The sequence below is a fragment of the Gavialis gangeticus genome, unplaced genomic scaffold, assembly GCF_001723915.1.
Source record: "Gavialis gangeticus isolate Ggan-Ray unplaced genomic scaffold, GavGan_comp1, whole genome shotgun sequence".
Taxonomy (NCBI): domain Eukaryota; kingdom Metazoa; phylum Chordata; order Crocodylia; family Gavialidae; genus Gavialis; species Gavialis gangeticus.
In genome coordinates, this window is record NW_017728992.1 from 65,895,939 (window position 1) to 65,915,334 (window position 19,396).

General features: G+C 44.0%; 1 protein-coding gene across 5 annotated transcripts in view; it reads right to left on the reverse strand.

The window, feature by feature from the left end:
• Positions 1-1,629: 1,629 nt before the first annotated feature.
• The window catches only part of KIAA0319 (KIAA0319 ortholog), a 97,314-nt gene continuing 79,547 nt past the window's right edge, over positions 1,630-19,396 (reverse strand). For 3 of the 5 annotated variants that reach the window (XM_019523713.1, XM_019523732.1, XM_019523744.1), the window contains 5 exons: positions 17,479-17,621; positions 15,989-16,111; positions 11,478-11,568; positions 7,347-7,438; positions 1,630-6,303 (listed from right to left, as the gene is read on the reverse strand). In XM_019523713.1, the coding sequence (XP_019379258.1) occupies positions 6,125-6,303; positions 7,347-7,438; positions 11,478-11,568; positions 15,989-16,111; positions 17,479-17,621 (628 nt within the window). In that variant the 3' untranslated portion in view covers positions 1,630-6,124. Of the gene's footprint in view, positions 6,304-7,346; positions 7,439-11,477; positions 11,569-15,988; positions 16,112-17,478; positions 17,622-18,919; positions 19,046-19,396 lie in introns of those variants that run through there. The other 2 variants (XM_019523722.1, XR_002098723.1) reach the window with 2 other exon arrangements.

The following is a 19,396-nucleotide window of genomic DNA, read 5'->3' on the forward strand; positions in this document are numbered from 1 at the left end:
TCCTGCAGTTTTTTAGAAGGCCTATGACATCTTGAAGGATATTTTGTTTCTCGTACAAATGAGAGATTTGTAAAACAAAGTCCATAGAGAATTCAGTACGGCATTTAAAACCCACAGCTGAAGTCAGCTTGTCTGCAGTGTTTTCAGTGCAAGTATCCTTTTCTCAGAAATCTGAAAAGAATTAGAAAGTTCTCTCCCCAAGACTTGATCATGTGTAGAGTGACCATACATCCTTCTTGACTTGGCCAGGACAGTTCTAGATTTTGTAGGTCAGGCCTGGCTGGTTAGTGAAAACTAAAATAGAAGTCTCAGAATTGCAGGGGCAAGGTGCAGTCTGGTAGGGAGGTAGAGTGGCATGGTGTACCAAGCACTATATGCTCTGCTCAGTGACCCCCACCACCTTCACCTCCATGCTGGACTGTGCCCTGCACCCCTGCTCATGTGCCTCTACCTGCAGCAGCACCACTAACCTGGAGATGGGGTGGGGCAGTAACCCAGATTTGTTAAAAATTATATGGTCACCCCCATCATGAGTGTATATTCATGCCTGAAAACATGGTTCCACTCTGAAAAGTGACTGCAGAAATGGCTCCTTTTTCCTCAATCATTCTGCTTTTAGTGCATATTCAGTCACGACTGCTGAGATGATGAATGGAAGCAACAAGGAGGGACAGTTATTTATTCTTTTCAGTGTATAGAGACAAACACACATGCTCGATGGTCCTTGTTCTTCAAGGGAACTAAGATGCAGGACCAAATGTAACCCCATCCATTACACTAGTTAGACATGGAGCCTCCCTAAAAGCATTGGAGGTACAACAGTGTAAACAAGGGCAGAACTTGGCCCAATCTATTATTTTTATAGATGACAATCTGTGGAAAGGAACTGATTTTCAGGGATGTGCTGAACTTGTGCTGTATGTAACTAGATCACTGCTTTCCTTGTTGAAAACATATCTGAAAATAAGATTAAGTGGGTGGAGGCTTACTGCACAACTGTTTCTGAGGTCACTTCTCATAGCCAAGACCAAATTCCCTGCAGCTGGGCACAGCACAAAATCCATTTCCCTACTCTGAGAGTTTTAAAGCCCATACTAGTAAATGGGGAAGCAGATTTGTGCTTCTTTTCAAATGTACACTTTTCAACAGGCCACCTCCCATAACACCACAAAATGACTACAACCTCTTACCTAGAATGTGATGCTTTGATCAAGCTCTCAGTGCAAAGGCTGACTTGAGATATTTCATTTTTCTTAAAACAAATAATCTCATGTTAAAAAAGCAGCTTTGAATTAGACAGTATTGACTCTAAAAGAAGCACACATCAACTGTGTCTAGGATAGTAAAGCCTTGATGTTAGCTGCAATGAGCATTTAAGACTTTCCAACTTCTTGTCCTCCAGTTCATCTCACTGAACTACATCCTCCCTCTCACAGAAAATGCATTTTCTGTGGCAGTCAGAGGAAAAAGAGGTCACAAACAATTAAACCATAATAGTTGCAGGTTGAGTGCAGACAGAACAATCTATAGGAGGTAATTGTTTTCATTATCTTGCTCTGACCTCAAGTCTGAACCTCATATGGCACAGAAGAAAGTGTCTTGCTGAGGAAAACAGATGACAACATTACAGAAGGAAAGACAAGTCTTTATTAGGAGGGTAACATAAATGTAATAGTATCAGCTAAGAACTGGTTCCAGTTACAATACATTATCATTTGCAATAAACAACATTTTCTAGAGATAGGTTCCTATTATAAAATCTACAATTGTTCACCCATCCACACACAGGAAGCCATGCTTCCATACAGAGGCAAAGTACTGCTGCATGCCTCACTTGCACTTAAGTCATTGCCTGTGCTGCAGGAAATTCTTTTTTTTTTCCACCTTAAGTAGCTTCATGGTTCCTTTGGGACAATTCCTTCTGGTACCTCAGCACCCAAAGGCATCTGAAATGGGTTATGTTTTGCTACATTTGTATACGATGAGGAAATTTAAGCAGAGTCCAAGTGTACAAATGTTGTGCTTTAGGACCTTCCTACCTGCCTTCTATTCCAGTTTCTCTCCCCTAGAAAAAGGCTCGCCCTCCCTCCCTCTCTCACCAGGGTTCCACAGACTGTTCAGAAGATGACTCTGAAAATAGTTTTCATTTCCTCCCAACCCCAAACACAAGGACAATAATAAGTTCATTATCTTTTCAACATGTAAAGAGACCAAAACCCACAATCTCTTTAGTCAGGCAATAATCTTCAGTTAACTTCAACAGGAATTTTGCATAAGTGGGGCCTGAAGGATTTCAAGAATGCCAGAGCTGTCTGAGAAAAGGTAAGTGTTGGCATTTTTGCACTGCTTTCAGGTTTGAAGGAGCCAAACAAGGAAGGGAGAAAGTGCCAGAGGAGGTGTGGCAGTGCAGTCCACATCACTTCAGCTGTGCCGCACATGAGTTCTCAGCATCAGGTCTGGTCAGAGCCCCTGCTTTTGCACAGCTCTGGCCTCCTTTCCTCTGCTGTTGTGGTAGGGAAGGGCAAACAATGTTTACCCCTTGGGCTCCAGAACTAAGTGAAAACAAGGAATCCAGCCACATCCCACCAAGATCAGCTGGTGAGTTGAGCTCAATGCTAACACGGAGCTCTAGCAGGAGCCCACACTGACCAGGAAGGGATTTCAGAATGCATTGCCCATGTGCAGCACAGTCCCCTGCCCCATTTCTGGGTCTGCTACTGGAAAGTACACCCTGCTCTGCTAAACCCTTTGCAGATCTGATTAATTCCCCTACTTGTGTCCCCTTATGTTTCCTCAAGACAATCCACTGATAGGAGGTTGACTAGCATTTTTAGTAGCATGAGTGGGGGGTTGAAGCAGATGTATCCAGGGCACTGGACAGTAAAGCTGGTGAAATGGCCTTTTTCTAACAAAAGATAGATGGTAACTTATTTTACAAGCAAGTATGAAGCAAGGACGATTGATTTTTCATTACACATCCAGCAACAACTGGATTGCTCTGATTTAATTTTGTCACTACTCATCAACCCGTATCAAACATCTCCTTCAATACCAGAGCTGAAATAGAAAATAAATGTTATGGTTATTTTTATTTTGTCAGACTTGTCCTGCTAAATTTCTTGTATGACATTAGTATTTTGCCTGCCATGATAAAAGCTGTTGGTCAGCTTATAGCTGGACAGCTGGTCTATGTTGCAAGTAGGTATGTATTGCTCACTATGCAACGATTCACATGTAGACTTAGTAATTAAATTAAATTACAGTAACAATCCTAAGATCCTTCTCAGATATACACTGCACTCACTACTTAAAAACGTTAAAGAATGTAGATAAAGATATGCTTGCAAACAAGTCATGCTGAAGGACCATTAAAGGTTAACATTAAGGTTTGATATCACAAATACTCAGAGCCAGAGAAGTATTTCTTGCTGACTCCACTGGAAGTTTCAGATTTCCTTTAATATCAGGCATGCATTTTTAGGCCTAATAATCTGCAAGATAGTGTATCTTAATGCCCAATTACTATGTTGCCTTTCTCCTTTTTTCCCTTCTAAGTTGATGAATGAGGTTAAATTGGTAGAACTGCAAGCCAGTGCCTCTAAAAACACCTTGGAAATTCACTATTTAAAAAAATCATTTTTAACTAAGGTTGTGAGCTATAAAAGTGGCTAGCAATCGCATGTGAATTCAAGTGGAAAGAAACAAAAGGCAAAAAGGTAATTAAGAGGTCCTAGACCATACAGTTTACTGTCTCCCACCTGCTTGAGTTGGAAGTACTCGGACAAGCAGATAAAAAAAATGCTGTCGCAGCACTTGAACTTCTTCCAGAAATGATTCTGAGGGTAGGAAAGAAGAGGTGGTGTTTCTAGAACTGTGGCAACTTTGTGTTGTTGAACAATGTTCGCTAGGAAGCATGCTTCAGACCATAAAACATTTTTCATTTAGAAACCTAAGACACATTTGAACTTTAGACTTCAAGCAATGGATGACTACCTTTATAGCTTAACCGTCTGTGCAGCCTTTCTGCAGGCCTGAGCACCAGGCATTAAATAGTAAAATAAAACCAATGCAAAAAAGACTACATTTACAGAACTCAGCTGCATCTTCAGTTGTTGGTTTGTTTTTTGTTTTGTTTTGTTTTGTTTTATGGATGCTAACAACTGTGCCAATATGCATAAACTTAGATGTTTATATTTGATTGATGCAGGGTCACGGTTGTTCACATTTTATCTAGTTCATAAAACACATAGATCTGCAAAGAGTCATTTTCTGTAGAACAAATACAGAACTTGAGCACTGAAAGTAGCAGACTGGCCAAAACTTTTTTTTTAAATATAATTTGGTTTCCTTGAATGCTCACCTACCCTGGACTGCTTACAACCCAAAAATGCACTACTGCATGAACGCTAATGGAACAACAAGTGAGAGGGGCCAGAAACCATGCTGTCTATGTTTCTAGGCTAAGCAGAAAGTAGTGAAAAGTAAACAAAGAGCATAAGCTGGAAAAGCTTCCAATAGTAATCACCTTTTGCCTGACATGCTGGCTTCTTTCACTGCTGTGCTCAAGTTGTCTTGTCTGAGAAGGCTATCATTATGGAGCAGGGGTAAATGCTAATTGTCATTACTTTAACATTCTTGTAAGGAAGTTACAGGTCAACATGGATCTGGAGGAGCAGAGTCAGGAAAAATGCAGACAACATACTATGTTGCTGCTGTTTTCATGTCCCTGTTCCTCAGCAGTGAAGCTCCACTGAAACTACACAGCCCAGGCTTTCTGCACTGATTGATTCCTCCATAATTAGGGTTTTAATTTTTCTGAAGTCCTGCATGAGGGAAGGTTCCCAGCCCCTGCGAAGTCCTCCCTAGTTAATGAAGGGGAACAAGAAAAAGGCAGACAGTGTCATGGAAGCAGATGTATTCAACCCTCCATCCACGAATAGAGGAGTCCTCCAGACAAAATGGGTCCCCCTGACACAGATCTCAAGGAGGCAATGGGGCATTAGTATCTAATATGACACCCATAAAGAAGATGCCCAGGTGCTGCACAACAATTAAGAGCAGCAAATTCAAAACGTTAACAGTTTTGTCCTTCATTAAAAAAAAATCTCCCTGACCCAAGACATCCAGCCATGTAGCAACTAAGGAGAAAAGCCTTACTCAACACTGTTCACTGTATTGTGCTAAGGCTTGAGACATTCCAGTTCTTCATTACAAGCCTCTGAGGCAGTCATATTGCAACTTCCATCTTAATTTATGTGCATGAAGCACTCAGTCTTGATAGGGGCCTCAAGCTCCCATTACAATCAAAGTAAGTTTAAGGTGTTCAGCCCATTGCAGGAGGCGTCTCTGTATCCCTTGCAGCTCCTCAGGTCCAGAGGGGAACTCACTCTTCGTATATTATTACAGAAGAAAACAGACAGGATTTCTCTGCTGCCATCACATCTTCAACATAAATATAAGGGACATTTCCATTATACAGGATACAAATGTATCACATTAACTGGCAGCTGATTAAAGAACAACTGCTAAATAGTCAGCTGCCTTTAAAAACAAAGGCATTTTCACTTCACAAGTGCTACCCTAAAAACCATAGTCACAAAGCAGAGCTTGGAGGTAATACTATGTACTAAAGATGCTATTTATGGATCTCCCCTTTCTGTATCCAATTCAGAAACCATATATGAAGATTAAACTTCTTTACAGACGCAAGGGAAATTCTGCACATTGGCTTTAATTGTCAAGGTCAGCTTCATAATCCTTCAAGTGACGGAGTACAGATACAAGCCAAATATAGCTCAAAGTCTTACAAAGTCATCACTGTTAGTAACGGTCCTGGACAGGATGGTAGCAGTGATTCACAAGTCTAAGATAGGAAAATGTCTTCAGAAATTTAGACATAAACGTTCAGCACAGAGCATGCAGGGAATTACATGTGCTTCTTGTTCCTACAGCCATGACAACAGGAGCTTTGCTGTCTAATCCCCCCCTCCACTGTGCTGAAAATTTCCCCTTCAGCTGCAATTGGTAGATACTTTAGGAAGCTTTTGATTTTGAAAAATAAAGGGTGGTCAACACTTTCTTGGTGCATTGGACTGGTGTGTCCTTTCTTTTCACCCTTACTCAATTATCTGTCTTTTGCACTGTAGTTGAAGGAAACTCCATTTTTGATGGAGCCATTCATGATGTTCTTCGGATTCTCTCCTTCAATCTTTTCTCTGCTGAAAATAGTGTCCTGATCACTGTCAAACTCTGACTCTGACACCATCAGGCTGGAATTGTGTTCTGTACTTCTGTGTTTTATACCTGAAAACCAACAATAAAAAGGCTCTTTGGACAGTCTTAGTAACCTCCTTCCCATGTAGTGTTGCACAAGCTAAGTGAACCTGTGCTATAATATAATGAACTGTCTGTTCCCATGTTAAATTATTTCTCTAGCAGATACTGAATATCATAGGCCAGATATTCCCTTGGCCTTTGTGTGGAACTACATCATTTATATCACATGGGGCATCTTTACGTGTGCTCAGGGGGTGGGACACTTTAATTAGAGGGGTTCTCAGGAGCTGCTGTAATTAAAGTGCCTGCAGCATCTTGTGTATTCAGTGTCCCACACTTCAAAATGGTGGAAGGGGCACTTCAAAGCTCATTTGACGAGCTTTAGTTAAAGCACTCTCACCGCCATTTTGAAATACACTGAATACATGAGGGACACTGAATACATGAGATGTCGAGGCTGCTACAGCATACTAATTAGCATGCTCCAGCAGACTCAATTAATCAAGTGTGCTCCAACATGCTGTAATTACAGTGCATCGGAGCAGACATCCTGTATGTCTGCAGGTACCCAGGAGGCTCAGATCCCTTGTGCCTGGCCCTGCCCTTATTTTAAACATAGATATTTACAGTTCAATTAAAGCATCTCAGCATGAAGTACAATACTGTCCAGGTCTTATTGAATCTATCAATTGTATCTAGCCACACAGGCAACTATATGATGGAACTAGCTGATAACAAAAGCTCTATGCTTTTCAATGAATTTATTACTGCTTTAGAATGTCCATTATTTGGAGTGATGTTATCCCATTGAATTTAAAGTGCCCCCCATTAGCACTTCAAAATGTAATGGGAACTAAGGGAACAATCCCAAGCCCAATGAAGTTAACTGGGGCATTTGCAGGCCATGTGGAAAATGCAGTGTAAACAAAATACTTCATGTTTCCTTTCAAGAAGGAACAATTTGGGTAAAGGAAAAGTTTGTAATTTACTTTAAAATTAAGGTGAATACAAGAATGCAGGCTTACTGCTTAAAAAAGCCCCAATCTTAAAAAAAAAAAAAGACAACTTACCATATTTAGGCCTTAACTCCATTCTCTCCTGGTCATCTATATTATCTAAGATGGTATATTTGGTTTTTTTCCTTATTTTTGTCCTCTTCCTGCTAAAAGGAAAGTTAGCACAAGTAAATAAAGTTCTCACACACGGTAAATGCTCTCTCCCCTACACACATAGAGAACTACCAATAAGGTTAAAATTTTCTCTCTCGCAAAATATTTACATATAACTCCATTATTTCAAAAGTCAGTTCTGATTGTACCAGCTTAACGAGGAGTAAAAATCCAGGCCACTGAGCATAAATCTTGTGTGCAGAAAGAAAGGGCAAAACCTGCTATTCATACCTAGAAAAGAAAAAAGCTTTCTGCGATAACTGGTGGTAGGCCTTGTCACCAAGTACCATCTCCAGGGGTGGCAGTAAAGCCCCCAAAAGCCAAAAAATTCTCTGTGCCCTGCTCTATGGCCAGTCCATCCTTCTTTCACCACCACTTCTTGATGTTAATCCTTAGTAAACACAGGAAGCTGCCCTAGAGTCTTACTGTGATGACCACCAGGTTTGGGGTCAAGGCTTTATGGGCCAATTGCATGGCTCCATTCCATCCCTACACCATGCCCCACGCCTTGCAGATGTCATCCTCACTGATGTTCTCTCTTTACACACACAGCCATTCACGGGGCCCTCAGGCCCCTCAGCCTCTCTTTGGGCACCCAGACCCCTTGGTCTCTCATGCAACCCCTCCCTGAGCTGCCAGACTCCTTTGGTTTCTTCCTGGACCCTTTTGACCCTTTCCTGCCCCCTGGACCCTTCTGGTCTCAGCCTTTCCCAGCCCATCTCTGGGCCCCTGTGGCTCCACTCTCTCTAGGTCCTACACTGGGCCTTTTGGCCCTTCTTGTCCCCTCTCTAGGCCTTTGGACCCTTCTGATCCCACTTTCTGTCTTCCTTTTCTGTCCCTTAGCCTTCTCTCTCCATGGGGTAACCTACAAGTCAGTGAAAGCTGAGACTTCCAGGTGCTCCATACTCGCCTTTCCCTGGGGTGGCCCACAAATAGCATTTCACGGAGCCTGCCTCACCACAGGCAGCTCCGCCAAGCTAACCAGCCACACTAGGGTGCAGTTTCAGGTCTTGCCCAGGACCAACCTGTTCCAACTATCCTGGCCCCTCTTGGACTCCCCCCTGATGTCATATGCCCCTCCTGGGCTGCGGGTTTCCAGCCCTACTCCTTGACCAACCTGGGATATAGGCCTCTAGGCCTGCTAGCCCTGGTTCAATCTCACCTCCAGGACCCCTGGGCCCAGCTCTCTCTCAGACCCCTTTCTCAAGCCCTCCTCCTCAGATGGCCCTGTATCAACCATCTTCACCCTAGGCTGCATGCCCCTTGACCCCTTCCTTTCTGGCTGTGGCCACATATGGATCTTTGGCCTGTTCTGGGCCCTGGCCCCACCTGGGGCCAGTTGAGATCCCCTGGCTCTGGCAGTCTCTGTAGTGGTCTCTTTTAATCTTTTGGCCCCTCCTGGGCCCTGCCCCACACAGGGCAGTCAAGGTTCCTGGGTCAGTCCTCCAGCTGTCAGCCCTCTTCTCTGTGGGTCTGCACCCTCAGGCACCTCCATAGGTCTCTCCTTCTCAGCCTCTCTCTCTCTGGGCTCACCCAGACCCCTCAATAGGCCTCCATATACTCATCTCTGGGCTCACCTGGACTCCTCAATAGATCCCATAAACACAGCCCCCCCTCTGGGCTCACCTGAATCCCTCATACTCAACTCCTCTCTCAGGGCTTCTGGCCCCACAGGAATCTCCCCCACCCCCATACTTCCTTCCCAAATCTCCAGACAGCTTCTGATGTTATTTCCATGCTGGCATTGCAGAGCTGCAGCCATCTTGCTCTACAGATGTTCACCCAGCAGCCTCCAAGATGTTATTGCAAGCTCTGCTTTCAGGGCCTGGGCTTATATTCTGCCTAGGCCCAGCCCTCCTCCAGTCAGATGACTCCATCACTCAGCCCTAGCACCACCTGCAGGCATAGGGAAGGGGGAGCTAATGGGCCATGGGCTTCCAGCAACTGCAGCAGCGGTGGGAAGGGGACTATGGAGGGGTGGGGCTCAAGCCACCCCAAAATGCACTGTAGCCCCCCCAATCCCTCCTCCCAGCACTGCCACCCCAAGCACAGCGTCACTTAGCCCCTGCTGGGAAGAGCCCAGCGCAGCCCCAGCCCACAGCAACAGCCTGCCCCACCCCACCCCACGCAGATCTAGGGGCACACACCCCCTGTGCCATCCCAGAGCGTGTGCAGCGGCAGGAGCCGCCCCACCACACCCTTCTGGGTGAGCCACAGCTTAGTCCCACACCCTGTACCCCCCCTGGCTGTGCAAGGCCTGCCCCAGCCCCACAGCACTTTCCCCTCCCCCCACAGACTTACCTGCTGGGGGGTATGCAGGCATGCACTCAGCCTCCCCCAAAATTTTTTCTCCCTCTGCCTATGCCTGCAGGCTCCCTGGGTCAGCTGCCTCCACAATTAACCCTGGCCCACACCTGCCACCTGCTCCACAGCCTGCTTCAGCTCTGAAAGTGGCAGGTGCCCTAAGTGTCCTGCCACAGGCCTGAAACACACTATTTGGCTGCAGATCAAAACTCTGCAGATCAGAGCTTTTGATTCTTTGGATCAAGGATTTTGATAGGGATCACCTGCACATTTCAGATTTGCATTTCTGATCAACTTTGTTTGGGCCCATCTCTAGCTACAAGCCATCTAATGGAGATTTCTCTGCCATGTCCTATGTGTTGAGCTCCCTCCTGACCCAGTCTGCAAAATTAACATTTCCTCTTCATTTCCTCCAACTGTACATCTTTCACAATGCCTGCAGACAGTCACCTCTGCATGCATTTCATCTCTTACTCCTGTGAAGAAAGGGCTGAATGTTTGGAAGAAGGGAACAGAAGGATGAAGAAGCTGAATGGTGGAAGGGGATATCTAATACAATTCACACTCGACCCCTCACCTCCCAGTCATTTGGCTTATGTGTTGTATCCCTTCTGCCTATCTTTTTTTCCAGCTGTGTCTGTTACTTTGTAAGCTCCTCAAGACAAAGGCCAACTCCCTTTGTGTCTGATAAGTACATAGTGGATGCTGTCGGGGATAAAATAACTTGGACTCTACACTCTTCAGACTGGTAGACCTAATCCAGGATGTGGATCAAACTACCTAGAAAACCAACCACATCAATAAAAGTCATATCACCTTCTTGTAAGCTTCACAAAACCAAAAGCACCCCAATTTCTGCTCTGCCTAGTTCCTGCCTCTTCTCTTTACCTAGATTATTGCATCAGTCAGGTCCCTTTTGTGGAGTGCTAAGTAAGTGAGGATAGTTCCAAAGGGGCAAATAAACCCTCCCTTCCTCCCACATTTCATAGAAAAAACCACAAGGTATGCATCCTTTCAGATAGTATCCTGTCCATATCACAAAAAGATTTCATAGCAAAGAAAACTAAAAACCCAGACACTTAATGTCTTGTTACATCAAAACAAATAGCCTCTTGGCTAGTCTGCTTGACAAAGCAGTTGGTCTAATGACAAGAACTAGTAAAGAAAACTGGGTTATTTGGGACAGAATTTCTAATGATCTTGCTGAGATTCATACAAAAACCATTGGGAAATACAAAAATGAGGTAAAATACATTGTCAAAGAGCAGAAAGGCCCCAGAGATGTAGGACATTAGCACACTTTCTCCAGACTGGCTCCTTGGACATCAGTTATGCCCACTTCTTCACAAGGGAGGGTTTGATGCCTTTCTCTCAGGTCTAAAATAACTCATGCTTGGTGCCCTTCAGGGCAAATAGCAATGCTCATTTCCTTTCCCTTGCTGCGAGGGATGGTGAGGACTTTGGTGGAAGACTATGAAGATCTTATACATGTTTGCAGCTGGTGGGTTAGGATGTATGTTAGTTATTAGGTGACAAGAATGTGATTCCAGGAATACTTTTTGCAACTGTACTGTTAAACTATGTTGACAAGTACTTAGAGCAAAGGCCAGAAAGAAATATCTGCAGGTGGTAAAGAGTTGCTTAAGGCTAAGAAATTGATTTACAAGTACAAACAACTTGTAGTGATGTCACAAGTATGCAGTTTTTTTCAAAACAGTTATCACGTACCTTTTGCAGCAGCAGATGCAGAACCAGGCTAACCCAACTGTGAGCACAACCAAAATGAAGGCAGATACTGTTACATAGAGTATGCTCCATTCTAGAGGACAAAACAGGAGAGACAGCTATGAGCAAAGTGGTATCGATGGGCTTATTTTAATGCAGTTGTCTTAATAGATGATCCTGGAAGATAGGGGATGGCTTTGCTTTATCTTAAGCATGATTAGAATTTGAGAGATCTTAGCACCCGAAGTTCAGTTCTTCTCTCAGAAGAGAATAAATAAAAATAATAGTCAAAGAGTTCCATGTTGGTCTTCCAGATCAAACCTGTTTTTTTTAAATAAGTACTGGGGGGTTTTTCCTTACCAGCTCAATGAATTCCACCTGAAATCTGAAAGTTAAGGTGGGGTCTCCGCAACTGTGTTACAAACATGAACTCCTCTGCCACCTTCTAAATTGTACAGCTCTCTGATAGGACTGATAACCGGCAATAGCCTTCTTCTGCAACTACACTCTAACTCTTAATGTGGCAGAAGGTAGGGTAGGATGGCACTGTAGGGACGAACTAGTTCAGAGAGGTATAAGATTTTGTAAGCAACAGCCTATTTTGTTGGATGCTAGGAATCCTGATCTGTGAATTCAGAAAATCTGATATAGGGTCTGAGGCAAAATAAAAGGAAGCCCTATAATCCTCTCAGGTTCTCAGTGGTGTAACTAGGGTAAGGTAACTGGAGCAATTACCCTGGATGCTGACTTGAGGGGTGAAAAAAAATGGCTGCTGCTAGCAGCCACATGATCACAGCAGTGATGCAACAGCAACTGGAAGTCACCGCTGCCCCTGTGCCCTGGGCATCCAGCTGCATCACTACGCTGCTGCTGGTGCTTATTTATTATTTGGACAACAGTTGCATCCAAAGTCTCTAATCATGATCAGGACCCAGTGCGCCATTTATTTATTTAGATTTCTGGTAGACAACATGCATATATGGCTTCATCTTCCAGTACCATTACTCGTGGGCAGCAGTATCTCACTCCTCAAGTAGTCCTGTAGAAATCAGTGGGATGAGGAAGAAAAAACACGTTTCTTAGCAGAAGAATTTCAGAATCTCTCCAATATGAAGAGCAGGACCATATTTGGGTTCATTCGATGCTACCCAAACAATCTAACACAGTAAAGATTTGTAAAGCCAAGGACCACAGAGGACATTTTAATTTAAATAGGACATCAAATGTGTAGACTTAAAGCAGGGAAAGCCCTGTCAAAGAAAAATCACACGGGTAAACTGGTGACAGGCTGCTGCTGCCAGAGATGACTTTAATAAAGATGAGATAAAGACAGTTAAGAAAATGGTGAAAGTGTTCAAATTAAAAAAATGATTTTTCAGTAATGAGAGTGCTTCTCAGCATATAGCCAGCATCTGAACTCGGCCCTATGCAGGCAACATTAGAGTCTTTATGTATAATACATGCCTGCCTCAATGCTCATGTGTTACCCCAGTGCTGCTAATCTCAATCATAACAGGAATCGGAGATTCTTGTGGCAGTAAATGCAGTACCAAGGCTAGAAAGATCATTGCGAGAACCCTCCTGAACTATCTCCTTCCACTTTCTGAAGAGCTTCTCCTAGAATCTCAGTGTGGGTTTAGCGCACGCATGAAGACACACAACTGACATGATTGTCACAGCTCACCAGCTGCAGGAGAAATGCCGGGGACAACATAAGCCTCTCTACATGGCTTTCTTTAACCTCACGAAAGCTTTCAACTCTGTCATCCAGGAAGTGTTGTGGAGGATCCTTCTGAAGTACAGATGCCCACCAAAATTTGTCACCATTCTCTGCCTGCTCCACGACAGTATGCGAGCAACGGTTCTCAGTAATGGATCTATCAACATCCCTTCGAAGTCAAAACAGGAGTTAAGCAAGGCTGTGTCTTTGCTCCAATACTTCTCAATATTCTTTGCAGCAATACTACATCTGACCACCAATAAGCTTCCAGCAGAGTGGAGCTAAACTACCCAGTGGATGGTAAGCAGTTTAACCTCAGCTGACTGAGTCAAAACCAAGACTACTCTAACCACAATCATTGAGCTCCAATACACTGATGATGCTTAGTGTGACCTCATTCAGAAGCAGACCTTCAGGCAGTCGTCAGCATCTTTACCGAGGCATACAAGAAAATGGGACTGACATTTAACATTCAGAAGACTAAGGTCCTCCATCAACTATCTCCTAGTGAACAGTCCCCAGCTCCAGTAGTCCAGATCAACAGTGAGACTCTGAAGAATGCTGAGTATTTCGTGTACCTCAGAAGCTGTCCCTTGCAGAAGGCTGACATTGATGAAGTAATCCAGCAACACCACAAATGTGCAAGTGCAGTCTTTGGATGCCAAAAGAAATGGGTGTTCAAAGATCGCAACATCAGATCTGAAACTAAGCTCATGGTTTATCAGGCAGTTGTGATCCTCACCTTACTGTACGGAGCCGAGACATGGACAACACACAGGAAACATCTAAATTTGTTGGAGAAATACCATCAATGCTGCCTGAGGAAGATCCTCCAAATCCAGTAAGAAGACAGATGCACTAACATTAGCATCCTCCTGCAAGCAAACACTATGAGTACTGAGATGATGATCATCCAACATCAACTTTGTTGGGCCACTCACGTCATCCAGCTGTCCAGCTCCTGAAGCAAGTTTTATTTTTCCAGCTGAGCCAAGGTGTACGCTCAAGAGGAGGGCAGAGAAAGCACTTCAGGAATGAGCTCAAGGCCAAATTAAAAAAATACAATATTGATGTCAACTTGTGGGAGACTATTGCCCAGAACCACCCCAAATGGAAGAGGACTCTGCTGCAGGGATCTCAGTACTTTGAAACCTCATGGCAACAACAGGAGATGGAAAAGCAAGAGCAGCAGAAACAACATGTCACAGACCAGATCAAGAATCCAGCGCCACCATCCCCAGACAGAAACACATGTCCAAGCTGCAGTAGAGTCTGTCAATCCTGAATAGGCCTCATCAGCCATCTTTGGACACACAGATAAGACAGTCATGGAAGGCAATCATCCTCAAGTGGGAGGGACTGCCGAAGTACAAGGCTGCCTACTAAACAATCCTTCCTTCCTTTTAATCCCATCCATCAGCTCTGCAGCAACCATGGGACTTGCCACCCATTTGGTTTCCATAGTATTCATCAAGTGTATGACTATGACTCCATGTGTCTGGTTCCAGGGTAGTTTCCTACCCAAGTACTGGTCAGGATACTTCCAAGGTCAAGTAAGATCATCTACATTCAGTCCAGCCTGGGCCCTCTTAAGCCAATCAATCTGGGCAAAAATCACTTAATGTCCCACAGCAGCAACACAGCAATTTTTGTACTCTTTATCTGAAGGTGTGATATAAAATGCTATACATATTAAAATTATCTGAAAATTACAAGGCTGAGTATTATATTGTGGGCACTCAATTGTTTTGTAGTCATGTACAGTTTCTTAGTACACTACTGATAGCTGAACAGATGGACAAACAGGCAATATCCTAATCTTCCTTCATGTAGCCCGGGTAAACCGGGGTAGGGGGGGTGCCCTGTCCTCCAGTGATAGCGGTGGTGGCCAGGCAGGGTGCTGAGGAAGGGGTCAGCTACTAGAGCGGCTTTCTCCCCTCTCTATAGAGCTATGCCAAAACCAAATACTTAACTATGTACAATTGATTACAAGAATAAATACAGATGCTTAATATAAAATCTAACAGGGACTCAGGCAAGAGTCCCGTTACTTAGAGTCGGGCAGGACTGACCTGACGATGAACCCTGTCAAGTGTTGGAAATTACACACCCGGGAAAGGATCAGGTGATTAGCCCGCGAAAACCAGGATAGAAGATGGTGGCGGGGCATTGGTTTTTGCCAGTTCTCTGTGTGCCGATCTGTACACCATGCGGGGCCTGAGCGGCCTCGAGCTGCTCCCAGGGCCAGCACTCCGTGTGCCAATCTACACACCGACTGCCCAGCCTCTTGCTGGGTTCACAGGCTCAAGCCACCTCGAGCAGCTCCTAGAGCCTGATCCCCATGCGCTGATTTGCACGCTGCTGAAGCTCAGGCAGGGTCCCGAGGAAGGCCGTCCCTGGAGCTCCTCTCTCCTAGCCATCCCTCATTGTCTCTCCAGCCTGCTGAGCATGCTCCCCTTTTGTACTCCTCAGGGGCTCCACCCCCAAAGTTCTCCAGACCTGGCTGGTGCAGTTCCGATTCAGGTCCAGCTGCTCCTTGGCCCCACCCTTCAGAAAAGGGCAGAGCATTGCTTCCCGCATGCTGCCTCTGGATTGGTGGGTGGGCTCCACCAATCAAAACAGCAGACCCTTGATCCTGGGACTCAACCCAAGCTCCTGGGACTCAACCCAAGCTGCTACATTCATGTTCTTTTTACTGATTTTCTCTAGATCCACAAGTAATACACTTACAAAACTGCTATAATCCAGGTGTATGTTCTTGGAACATAACATACACAACACTTTCCAGACTTACCACAATTACTCTCTCCATCACTGAGGTAACGTTGAATTAAGTTCTCCATCCACAGTTGGTAGCAAATACAACGCTTTGTAATAGGGTCACAGTGCCCATGTCCAGAACATTTTAAAAGGCAAGCTAAAGTAAAAAAAAATGTGAAGATTACCAGTATAAAAGGGCAAATTGCAATGTAGGATCTTGGGGTGGCATTCTTTTGACCATAAATCCAATGCATAAATTAAAAGAAAAGGTCATTTTCACCTCCCCCAAGGCTACACCTACAATTTTTTGCAATCCAACAGTGAAAAATAATTAAAATAATTTTATAGTATAACAGCTGTCATTTTCTCATGAAGGAATGATCTCAAAACTAAGCCATTATAAAAACCAAATATTTTAGAGCTCAGAATGTTCCTGCTTTATTATTTCTGATCTTCAGCAAATCATTTGATTTGAAATGACAACAAATAGATAGCTGTAATGCTTTAGTGTCCTAGAGCATTCAAATTACCAGGAGCATGTTACTTTATGGGAGACTGAACTATGAAGTTTGACCTTGATGCTCAAGCATTATTGTAAAGAGATCTCATTATGAAGAAATACAAACCAGTCTATATTACAAATTTAATCAGATTAAGGCACTGGGTTATAATGTCTGAACATTTTTAGCCAGTGCAGATAGAAAGAGACTCTATTATCATACTTCATGAATTCTGAAAGAAGTGATGTGATAAGTTCTGTTACAGTTATAATAAAGTTTGTTCCATCCAGAGAGATTAAAACAAGCCATGTAAGAGCACATCGCAGATGGTCTAATATTACCTAGTCCCCCAGCATTGCAAAATGTTGAGTATATAGTGGAAAAGTTTCTATTGTATAGCTTTTGTTTATAAAAATCATAGATAATGATCAAATTGCACCCCAATAGTCTCTTTAAAAGAAGACAACTAGCACAAGCCTGTCATAGGTAGACTGGTATTTCAAGCAGCAGCAACATCTACACCAGTCCAACTTCTGAGCAGTCAGGGACCACATGCTGTATGTGCCACAGGTCCCACAGGCTTCAAGTCACACTGTGCAGGACTCTTCACACACATACCACATGGGCCTCTCCCCACTGCACAGGTGCCCCCAACTCCCAAAGCTTCCCAGATTACAGACTAGGTGAGCCCTGTGGGCTGATCCACCCCACCCCACTCCCAGGGGCAAGGGCAGAAATAGGAAGCTGGAGCAGAGAGGGGAAACCCAGAGACCCTGGTGGCAGCTGCAGAAAAGTAATGAGGGAAGCAGCACCTGGACCAGGTTAATCCCCCTGTAGGCCACATAATGCCTGTGGCCACCAGTAGGACAGCCCAGATCTATGCCATCTTTCATAAAATTAATGCAAACTTCAAGCCCCATGTACATAAAGGAAGCTCTTGCCATATCCCTATGTTGCTTGCATCAATTAGTACTTTCATGGCTGTAAAAATCAAGACACTAAGAAAGCATCATTCAGAACGTACCAGCTGTATCAACCCGCAGAACTTTAAAAAGCAAGAAGTCAGCCTTTTCCTTTAAAAGCTGCACATGCAGAGTCCGTGCAATGTCCGAAGCCTTTATGACTTTGAAAGGATGTCCATTCTGCACATAGAACATGATTGCTGTGCTGCAGAGAGCACACACACAGACACAAAAATATGTGTTATCTACTGCATTTACAGTTTTTTATTTGACTGTAAGAAAACTGCTTCTTACTATATCCAGGCATCTAAGAGTCGATCTATCTGTTGCTAGATCGGGGTGGGCAATGCAGGCTGCATGCGGCCCACCAAGCCATTCCATCTGGCCCTCAGAACCCCTAAAAAATTTAGAAAATTAATATTTATCTGCCCCTGGCTGCCTGTCAAGCAGCCCTCAATGGCTTGCCAAAACTCAGTAAGCAGCCCTCCACCTGAAACAATTGCCCACCCCTGCTCTAGATTAATCAAATCCAACAGAACAATATGGCTATTGCTCTACTACGCAGTTCAGGAGCATTACCAGTTCTATACATAATCAGTTTCACAGGAAAAAAACAAAGAGAACAAACCCTTCCCCCCCACCACCGCCCATCGTTCTTTAGAGCCTGCCCCTATTCAAATCCTAGATATACTAAAAAGCCCAGCTTTTTCCACAAGCATCTACACAGCCCACTGAAGTCTATGAGAAGATTACATGCAGTAGTGCAGAGGTGATGCCGGTCAGCTACATGGCGGGATAGACATACCCTATGTCTAGCCCAACATTGCAGTTGATCCAATAAAAGATAATCACCCACAAGAACTCTTGCCTCTTCCAAGACTGCATAAGGACATTTGAAAGAATAGGAGCTCAGACACAATGAGAGATGGGGATTAAACAAATAATTTTCGGCAAGAAAGTATGCTACGTCACAATTGGATGCAATGCCTCAGCTTTCTTTAAAGAATCTTAAAACCAGAAACGAGCCAGTTGAGAGCTGCCATTTGAAATGTGGTAGAATTAACAGTAGATTTTCAATTAATGTATCTGTGAATTTTAGGAGGTGCCTATAGCAAGTACCAACACAGTTGTTAAAATATCATTTAGCTCAAGAAGATGTAGTTTAAAGCTTAGTCATCTCAAAAGGTTCTGGCAACGATCACATTACACAGGAACACAGGACTGGAAAGAGCATCCCAGGCTATCCAGTCCAGTCTCCATAAAAAAAGGACCTGGCTCTACACTACAGAGAAATACAAAAAAATCCCCACAGTCTATGCCACTCTGACCAAGGGAAAAATTCCTTCCTGACCCCAAATGTGGCAATCAGTCTGACTCTAAGCAGAAGTAAGCCACTTCAGCCATGAACCTCTGGGTTGTACAAGTACCAGTGGGGGTGGGGAAACAGCCTTAGCTGTGGCCAATATCCCAGTACTTCAGAGGAAAGTGAAAAAAAAAACCTACCAGAAGCCAGCAGCATTCATGATGGAAAAATATTCTTTCGTGGCCCCAACTGACAACCAGCAAAATCCCCGGGGCATGGGATCACCAAACTCCTTCTATACAGCAAGAGCAAGCTTTCACCTCAATCTGGGGATCACAAACATGTGACTTCACACCACACACTGTTAAGCCAGAACTCCCTGCCCTATCATAAGAAGAGGTTGCCAATCCCTTAATGAGTGTAAAGGCCCTTCTTTGAACAAAATCACATAGGTACATTGGGGTTTTACCAATCCCCTGTAGAATGGTACCAACACCTTGTCTCCGTTGTCTATATCCTGCCTAATCTACTTTAAGATTACATTAGCTTTTTCACAGCTGCATCCCACAGATGGCTCATGGCCACCCTACAATCAATCAATACACTTGGGTCCCCCTCTTCCTCAAATATCTCCCAGGCTATGGGCCCCCATCTTATAGCTGAAGTTTTTGTTATTG